Genomic DNA, 10,169 nt, shown 5'->3' with positions numbered 1-10,169 from the left:
CATAAGTTTGGACAACATACTATACTATGACTTTGTTTCATGAGTTTGGACAACATACTACACTATGACTTTTTTTTCATGGTTTTGGACAACATCCTATACTATGACTTTTTTTCATAAGTTTGGACAACATACTATACTATGTCTTTTTTTCATGGTTTTGGACGACATACTATACTTTGACTTTTTTTCATAAGTTTGGACAACATACTATACTTTGACTTTTTTTCATAGTTTTGGACGACATACTATACTTTGACTTTTTTTTTCATAATTTTGGACAACATACTATACTATGACATTTTTCATGGCACAGTATTATTTGACTGTTGTGTGACATTTTTCATGGCTTACTATACTTTGACATTTTTTTAAAATAATACAGGATGGCTATTTCTCCTAACATTTTTTATTGCATAGTACCTTGTGACATTTTTATGACTGTTTTGACAGTTTTTATCAATTTTTTATGACCTACTTTACTATGACTTTTTGACACTTAGTACTCAAAGTGGTAGTGAGACTCTAAGAGGCTCAGGCCTGTCTCATCTGCACAAAATGGCTCCACCAAGTGGCAAAATTATGGTTTGCAGTCACCGTCGAATTACATTCAAGGGCTGTATCCCAATTCCATTACATGTTAATTGTACATAGTAGGCACCATATATACAATCTGTCATTAGTTTGTGTTTGTTGAAGTATATGTTAAATTAATGTACTTTACATGATAAAATATATGAGCTGTCAGACATGAAAGAAACAGAATTAGAATCAGATTTATTGGCCAAGTATGTGTAGGCATACAAAGAATCTGACTCCCATCTTTTATTGTTCTCAATGTACATACATAGAATAAACATACAGCTTAGAACAAGGACAACAAACATTTGACTAACATAAACAGCACCGCAGAGGCTGCCTTCTGAGGCATCTTGGATCATTCAAACTGACAAGAAACTGTAAACTTCACAAACACAGCTTTTAAAAATTTAGATTTAAAACCTACCTTGTGTTTTCCAAAGATTTTCCTTTGCTTTATGCACTATATTGTGAAACTGTACATCAACAGCACATTCAAAAATCATTAACATGCACATCGACTTTTGGGGGTATATTGAAAGTCCCTGAAAATGTGGTTACAAATCTCTAATATTTCTCTGTAAAACAAACAAAGTTAAAGTTCAGGGAAAGTGTGGATGGGGTTTGATCAGATTTGATTGACAGTGCTGGCAACATAAGCATGGAAATACATGACATCACCTTGTTCCAGCTGAGCTTTGCCAAATTCAAATAACAAAAACAAACAGAAACTTGTTAAATAACCAAAACTGGTTTAAAATAGGAGGGGACAGTAAAATACACTGTGTGGTTCAAACTGACAGAGAATTATATACAGTTTGGAGTTGGTACACAGCGACTTGTTTACTAGATTTATTCATCGCATCCTGTCTCTGCTCCCTCAGCCTACATCCCCACGCCCATCTACTTTGGTGCTGTGATCGACACCACCTGCATGCTGTGGCAGCAGGACTGCGGCGTGCACGGCTCCTGCTGGGAATACGATGTCACCTCATTCCGCTTCGTCTACTTCGGCCTGGCCGCCAGCCTCAAGTTCGTCGGCTTCATCTTCATCTTCCTCACCTGGTACTCCATCAAGCACAAGGAGGATCGAGCCGAGCGCTGGCGCCAGCACCTGCCTCCGCTGGGCACCGTCAGCGAGCTCATCTGCCACGCTGGAGGCCACAAAAGCCACGCGCGCACCCGCTCTTGCCCCGTGTTCATCCCGCCCCGGCCGGACCCGCCCGCCGCCTTGCTGCTCAACCGTGGCCACAGCAGCCTCAGCTGCCCCGGCAACGCCCTCAAAGCAATAACCCCGCCCATCCTCTTGCCGCATCACCACAGAGGCTCCGCACACGTTTGAGAGCGCTCCAAGCCTCCCTCTGGGGTCCATTGTGACTTGTGCCTTCCTGTTTGTGTTTCTGCGCCACACAGTGTCTGCTTCACACCAATCAGACGCCAGGCGGGGCTCCACAGCTGCTGTAGGACTGACAGGCAGAGACACAGGTGCGGCCACCATATTTAAAGGGCTGCTCGTTGTTGTTTATAATAACAGGAGACTGACAGATTTGATTCTGAGCATATCATCAGCTGCAGCCACACACAGCATCCACACTGATGCTCAGACCTCCACGCGACGGTTGGGACGATGTAAAGACATCACATGGTGCTACTGTTAAAGGGCAGGGCATTAAAATCTCTGAACAGACAGATGAGTCATCATCAACACGGCCTCTAAAGCACAACTGATAAACCTGTACTATGCAAGATCCAGTGTACAGCTCCTCCCTCCTCAGTACTGTACAGCTCCCTCTGTATTACACATCTGTACCTCCTTTTCTCCCCCCTTCATTTTTACATGTCGTCAGCTCAGCCATAACCCCATCGTCCCTCACAGTCTGAGCTGTGAACATATCAGCAACCTCTCCTGTATTCGAGCCATTCCACCCGCTCTCCTGTCTGGTGTTGTTCGGACCTTCACAATTAAAAAAAACTGGGATTTCTAAAAATCCCCTCACCTCTTTTTTTTTTTTTATTCCTTTTTCGTAACAGTGCCTCTCAGGCTGCCTCGGCCAGTCCAGTATACAAAGCTAGCTACCAGGGTACACGCTAGCTACCGAAAAGCCAGTCACTGTCCTCTCAGTTGAGCGACAGTATCCTGCTTCGTTGCCCTCAGCTTCTGTGTTCGGTGGACGAAGCTCCTCGCCTTGGCAAGGTAACATGTAGCTTAAAGCCGACAAGCACCAATGGTACAGCGACTTCTATGAAACCTATGTGTCATCACACTACTTTGTTATTACAACGTGTAATAATCAGCCTCACGGCGAACAGGAGAACGGAACAAGAAAGGTTATCTCATCTCTGACCATGTGCTGAAGCTACTGTATGTCCAAAAGATGTGATTGTACTTGTAACTGGAAACGTGACGACGGAAATTTTTTTGCAGCAAAATTTGACCCATTTTTAAAACACGACTTTCTCAAAGTGAAACAAATTTGTATTTAACGAAAGGATGCATCATTTTGGCTTTACATTGTAATGGCTTCTCCATTCTAATGGTCATCAGATGTACATAGTAGTTATCTCGTAGTCTAGGCTTTTAAGAAAGTAGTGCAGCAAGCATGTGAAACTATGAACCCCCCTTTTAATCAGCGAGAGTAATCTGATGTTGATCATTCAGTTCCTGGGTGTTTGGCGCCCTCTAGTGGACAGAGAGAAGATTGTGTGAAGGCCAGTGAATGTTGCTGTTTGTCAGACCTACTGTATAAAGCTCTTGGTTCAAAGGTTAATTATTTAACTTGATCACTGCACTGAATTCAGCACTCCAGTTTCCCAAAGATAAACCTAGTTTGGTGGTGAAGTCTACAATATTCAGAATAACAGATGCCATTTTTTTTATTGATTGTAATTTTATTTTACTTTCATGTTATTAAGTATCTTATGGATTTACCTTCCTTTGAATAGGGGAGGTGATGTTTGAGAAATGGAAGAGAAGAGGTGGTTTCCATGTTTAAAAAAAACAACTTTTGTTCGATATCATGTTCTGAAAACCACATTTTCCTGAGGGGGAATATGAGATAAGTCTAATAAAGTTATTGTATTTTATATTCTGATCAGTACACCTTCTTTTTAGTTACGTTTGCAAAGGAATGGAGAATCTGATGCAGTGAACACATCTTAAAAGTTAACGTTTTCTGGCCAAGATTGTTGGTATATTCTGCCAGGTGAAGATTATCATTATTAATAATAATAATGGCAGTGACTAATTTTAGCATTATTGTGACTTAGTACCTCAAATGACATATTCATAAGTGATCATCGTGTAAATATTGACAAAGCAAATGAAGCGTATTATAGAGCTCACAAATAGTTAGAAGCATATTTATGAACTAACCCACAACGTCGTAGTTAAGAGACGAGGATAAGACTTAAAGCTACAAACAAAACAAACCAGTGAACTTGTCTCGCCGTGCCTGAGCAGTATTACTCACAGGGGAAGGGTTGAGTTCATCGTGTATGTGGGGGGAGGGAGTTGGGTTATATTCTCCTGTCAAGAGGAGAACACAATGGAGTTAATTTAAATGCTTATGTTATGCTACCCAGAATGCCCTTCTCTCCATCTGTAATGATTCTCTACCCTTCTTCTAGCGCTCCGTATTCATCACAGCCTCAAAAGAGGAATACCAATGTAGGATTATTGATCAGGTCCCCCTGCCTGTGTGACTGGGAAGTTAAATGCAGTCCCTGCTGAGTCATTTTACAATTAAAGGAATACTTCACCCCCTAAATGAAAATTTGTATATTTGATACTCACCAGGTGTTGCACTGGATTCATGAGGAAAAGTTTGTTTTTCTCACATGCTTTCATGATGAATCCAAAAACAGAAAGTTTGTGATGTATTGAAGTCATTGGGGTCCACGTTTAACAGCAGAACTATGTCAAAAAACCTGTGTCAGCGTGGGTTTTCTCCAGGTACTCCAGCTTCCTCCCACAGTCCAAAGACATGCAGGTTAACTGGTGACTCTAAATTGTCCGTAGGTGTGAATGTGAGTGTGAATGGTTGTCTGTCTCTATGTGTCAGCCCTGTGATAGTCTGGCAGCCTGTCCAGGGTGTACCCTGCCTCTCGCCCAATGTCAGCTGGGATAGGCGACCCCCCCAAAAAAACTTTACAAACTCTCACATCACTTATACAGTGTAATCCAAGTTTCATTTACCCAGTTGGATGCTCAGTACTTGAAAAACAGCCCTTTCTGACAAGGAACTTAACTAAAAGTGAAAATTTCAAGGAGATAAAATTAGTGTTTTTGTCAATAAAGTCTGGCTTCATTGACACAGTTTCACTCTGTTAAGTTACCCATCGTAAAGGGCTCTGATTGAGAAGAACTGAGCATGTGACTGGATAAATGAGACTTTGATTGTACTGTACGAGTTTTTTAAGAGTTTGTCAACAGATGTCTTGATATAGTTTTGCTGTTGTTAAACACAGACTCCTATGACTTCAACTAATCAAGAATTTTCTTACTTTTTTGGATTCTTTGTTCACTGAAAGTATGTTTGAGTAAAGTCATGTTTCAATGGATTAAAATTCTCCACTTATACTAACTGAACTTGATCACATTGCTAAGAGTTATATCAACGACAGGGTAGAGAATCATCCAGTAATGCCACACAGATCATTAGACACAGTAGACGCAGGGATGTCTGCCTCTACTGTGCACCTACTACTTGGTATTCAGTGTCCTGCTGCTCAAACGCCTGGACTACTACTGACACAGACGACTTCAGGTTGACTGTAGATTTGCTTTTAACACGTTTTCCCTTTCATCAGTATTTGAACCGAAAGTGAATTTCCTGGACAGAACAGAAGCTGTATTCTGAAAGTCGAGCTCTTATCACTTTTGTTCCTCAGGAGCAGAAGTCTAATTGATGTTTGTGAACACTTGGTTTACAAATGCCTTGAATACTTGATATTTGTCATTAAAAAATGGAAAAATCCACTCGGCTGGTTGAATTATTGCAAAGTGTTTGTGTGTAACGAAGGATAATGAATGTGGTGGGACGACATCACGGGGAAGGTTGAAAGGGTTTATTTCTTTAACAGCTTCATGGCTTTCCTGAAACCAGAGTTGTTCTAACACTTGTACACACACTGTCGAGAAGGAAAAGGACAGCATCAAGTTTTTGCAGAACCATTTTCTAAAGGTTAAACACGGGAATACTTAGCTTATGCAGCGTCTGCAGAGTATTTCACTGACTGTGCTGTCATAGATAAAGCTGTAACAGAGTGTGCTGAAGGGACTACACAGTTACATTCAAAATGAACTGGCCATGTGCAACACTATACTCAGGATTATCAAAGCACTACATCATACACCACATGAGGAATGGTGACAGCTCCAAAAAAAGTTACACAATGAACATGTTCTATCTCCTGCTGATTGTGAAAGCATTTGCTTATTAGTGAGGATAGTTAACTTAAAGGGACAGTACACCCCAAAATTAAAAATACAGATTTTCCTCTTACCTGTAGAGCTGTTTATCAGTCTAGATTGTTTTAGTGTAAGTTGCTGTGTTGGAGATATCAGCTGTAGCAATGTCTCTTTCCAGAAATCATGACCTGGTTACTCAAGATAACCCACAGACCTTGTTGTGAGCAGTTTCATGTAGGAACTACTTTCTTTCAACACCCACCAACTGTATCACCGCTCAGAATAAAGTGTGTGTTCCAATACAAATACTACCATTAGTGTGCCAGGAAAAGATTTAGTATGTTAAATGCAGTACGCCAAAAATACCAGGATGTTCTACTACATCCACAGCATTTGTTTTATCTCCAAGGTAACGGATATAAAAGCCAGAGGGTCGAAGTTCAGGGCGTGATGTTATGAGGAAGTAGTATGTCCGGATTGTGTGCACACTGCATGCAACAGTACGTTCTTTTTAAGGGCAGCTGCAGTGCCTACTAAAAGTATAAAGAAAAAGTATGCGACCTAGCACCACTGAGCTAGCTAAGGTTACAGCTCAGCCGAGGAGGACGCCATTAATGTTCACATAGATATCACGAGCATGAGCCTTTCGTCCATGAGTAGATGCACACTTCCTTCTGTGTGGTGATGTGATTGGCTGGTGTAGTTCAGTAGAAAGAAAATAGTTCCTACATGAAACTGCTCACAACAAGGTCTGTGGATTATCTTGAGTAACCAGGTCATGATTTCTGGAAAGAGACATTGCTGTTGAGTTTTTCCAATGTATTTTTTTGGCACTTTGAGCACCACAAGCAGAGTGCCATCTAGTTCCATTATATTCAAGACAAGGCAGACATCTCTACGGCCGATATCGCCAACACTTGACACCTCACTCCAAAACAATCTAGACTGATAAACAGAGCTACAGGTAAGAGGAAAAATATGTGTTTTTGATTTTGGAGTGAACTGTCCCTTTAAATCTCCGCAGAGTCAGAGTCAGAGGGTGAACTGTGAGCTCAGGCTGTCTCATGATTGTCTAAACTCTCTGATGCTATTGACGCCATATGGCAAGGAGGTAAAAACAAATGCTAGAAATATTTTCCATTTGGCAACTTTAAAAATAAGATTTGAGAAATAGATGTTGTGTATTCATGTCGATTCTGTAACTCTTTCAGAAGCGACACTCCAACTCTTGTCAGTTTTTAAAAGTAGTCAGTAGAAATAATCATTTCATAAAATCTAATTTCACAAATTGACACAAATTTCATATCCACACACAAGGTCATCACGTGGAAAAGTTCAAAAGTGCATTTGGGGTCAAATTTAACCTTTATCTATACAGTGAGTGGGTACCATGGTGACGAAGCTTCCTGTGACTGGGCAGCGTTGTGATTAATAGATGTGGAGCGTACCTAAAGCTGACTCATGCTAACTATGTATTCAGATGTTGAAATGGTTTCACCACTCACACTTGTTTTTCATAAAAACATACATTAAAAACATCAATGGTGTTATCCATATGGAATTAATCATCTTTAATCCCAACACTTAAGTTTAGCTGCATTAAGGCTTTTTCTTTTCTAAATATATATTTGAAAAAAAAAAACAACATAACACTGTTTACTAATAAATGTAGGCACCTGTAAAAAAATAAAAAATAATTTTAATACTCATTATACAACTCTGACTGACTGAGGTGGCATCACTTGCCATCGCTCTTGGCAAGCTCATCTCCCAATCACTGTGTCTCTGTGTCTCTATGGCGACCAGCAGCTCGTCGGCTGGCTGGCCAGCACATGCGTCTGCCTCAGAGGGTCTGATTGGAGGATTGAGGCAGAGAGCCGCTGCCCTCGTAGTCCAAGGTGAGGGGCAGCGCTGACTGAGGCAGCACCTGCAGCACCACCCCGACACTCTGTGGGGTGCTAGTCTGTGTGGTGGGGGGGCTCCCGGTGGTGCTGGCCTGCACCTTGGGCCTCAACGTCTGTGGGTAATAAGGGAGGTAGCCTTGAGCCTGGAAAATGTCCTCCTCATCTTCGAGGTCCAGGCCAAGCCGCTGAGGGTTGGCTGCCTCTCCCTGGCCCAGGCCAGGCTCCAGCTGGGCCTGCAGGCTGTTGTGAGTGCGCAGCAGGTTGTCGTGTTGCGTCTCCAGCTCCGTCATCCCATTCCCACTGAAAGTCTCTCCTTCTATCTCCTCCAGCTGCTGTGCCCACGTGTCGCTCTGGAAGATAACCCTGTCTCTCCTTGGACCCGATGGTAACGCTGTCACCGGTGATGCTGACATCACAGACATCCCGTGTCTGCTCAGAAGCCTCTCAGGAAGGTCGTTGACAACAGATTCCAGTTGGCCCTCCAGTGTGGTCCTGGGTGTGGGTGGTGCTGATGGAGTTTTGCTGGGGGCGGGGGTGGTGAGGCGAGCCTCTGCGGCCAGGCCCGGCCAGACGTCGCTGGCTGAGGCCGACTCTTCTCCGCTGCCTTCTTCAAAGCCTCCACCCCCGGCCCCGGAGCCCAGCTCTGGCAGGGTGGAGTCGTCAAGGGTTCGGTTGAATTTGTTAAAAACGTGTCGCAGTGCAAACATATTATCTACATCCTTCCGGAAGTTGGCCCAGTTGTCTGGGCTGGGGCTGTAGTCAGGCCTACATTCATAAAGGCTTTCGTTAATGCTATACAGATCCTCCAGTCCCTGCCAGTTCACCTCCTCGTCTGTCAAGTTGGGCAGCTTAACCCTGTCGTCCGTCCCATAGTGGCTGTGTGCTGCCAAACACAAAGAAACAGGAGACTGTGAGGATCTGGAGTGGAAAGAAGAGTTGACTCAGACACCATGCAGTCATGCCCAGCCTCCGGCTCTCACTAAAGCAGCCAGCTCCATGGGGTTTGAGGCCCCAAGCAACACACACACGCACACACACACACACACACACACTTGCACACAAACACACGCACACTTTCAAGCAGCATTCAATAAACTAGATAAACACAGCACTCACACTAAGCTCAAGCCATGAGTAGTGCAAACACATGCTGCCTCAGAAATTCACATTAGAAAGACAGACTGAAAAGAAAAATATTTAATGATCCATCATAACAGACTAACACACTGAGCTGCGCATAAAAATGGAATGGCACAGTTAATGAAAGGACGGCACTGGATTGAAATGCAAAGTCAGGCAACCTGGAAAATAAAAGAACTTAACAGCAGAGGAAACAAAAAGATGGTACACAAAACAAGAAGATGCTCAGGGAAACAAAAATGAGCTGCTGGATGGTGTATCCCCAGAAAAATACACTCAAAATACTATCAGAAAAAAAGAGGCAAATAAAAAGGAAATTGCAGCAAAGGGCTCAGTTTGATGTCTGCGAGTAAAAACTGAGGAAAAGAAGCATGAGCGCCACTTTAGGTCGGCTTTCCTTGTAAGATCAGCTGTCTTGTTAACTACTGCAGCTACAGGATGGAGATGGTTTGACGTAGGCTTTAGGGACTCACAGGAAGGAGAGGCTTGGTCTCCTCTTTGACCACTTTCGATGCTGCTGTTGCCTGGTAAGCAGGTGCCAGAAACAGAGGTCAAAAGGGCAGAGGTCAGTGGGAGGACAGAGAGGTCACGGCAACTCAAGTGTCCACTCTACCACTAGCTAATGGCCATGAGTGAATGTGAGAGGTGTCTGAATGTCATGCTACGCTGGAACACTAATGTGATGGTGATGGTTTATATATGGATATGGCTGATATTGCATGGAGGGTGATGTTAAAGGAGTAGTTAGGCATTTTTGGGAAATGTGTTTCTTTCAAGAGTGAGATGAGAAGACTGGTACCACGCTCATATCTGTCTGTGGAAACAGTTAGCTTAGCATAAAGCTACCTGTTGACTGTTGACTGAGGCCCTGTTTACACATATAGAGATATTTTAAAACGGATATTTTTCTTATTATTACCTGGTACCTGCGGTTATTCCACAGGCTAGTTAATAGTATGTCGGGCAGGAAATCCAAAGTGTGGGATCATTTTGAGAAGGTGAAGGACGAACCCAAGGTGATATGTAAACTCATCTTCATTGGTCGACTACAAACATGACGTATCATCTGAAACATGGAAGTAGCTACATGCCCATTAGCCACTTAGCACAATCATTACTGCTTTGCCGACAGCGTC

The 10,169-nt window shown here is 42.8% G+C and overlaps 2 protein-coding genes across 6 annotated transcripts in view; one reads left to right on the top strand and one right to left on the bottom strand.

The window, feature by feature from the left end:
• The window catches only part of LOC126397956 (solute carrier organic anion transporter family member 5A1), a 49,697-nt gene extending 44,153 nt beyond the window's left edge, over window positions 1–5,544 (top strand). Inside the window, exon 10 of the mRNA XM_050057065.1 lies at window positions 1,464–5,544. Coding sequence (XP_049913022.1) covers window positions 1,464–1,921 — 458 coding nt within the window. The 3' untranslated portion in view covers window positions 1,922–5,544. The remainder of the gene's footprint in view (window positions 1–1,463) is intronic.
• Window positions 5,545–5,631: 87 nt separating this feature from the next.
• The window catches only part of sulf1 (sulfatase 1), a 41,934-nt gene continuing 37,396 nt past the window's right edge, over window positions 5,632–10,169 (bottom strand). For 4 of the 5 annotated variants that reach the window (XM_050057063.1, XM_050057060.1, XM_050057062.1 and 1 more), the window contains one exon: window positions 5,632–8,776. In XM_050057063.1, the coding sequence (XP_049913020.1) occupies window positions 7,833–8,776 (944 nt within the window). In that variant the 3' untranslated portion in view covers window positions 5,632–7,832. The remainder of the gene's footprint in view (window positions 8,777–10,169) is intronic. The other variant, XM_050057064.1, reaches the window with a different exon arrangement.

The sequence above is a fragment of the Epinephelus moara genome, chromosome 11, assembly GCF_006386435.1.
Source record: "Epinephelus moara isolate mb chromosome 11, YSFRI_EMoa_1.0, whole genome shotgun sequence".
NCBI lineage: Eukaryota > Metazoa > Chordata > Actinopteri > Perciformes > Serranidae > Epinephelus > Epinephelus moara.
Note: the sequence above shows the minus strand (reverse complement) of the source record. Positions and strands in the feature narration are given on the sequence as shown.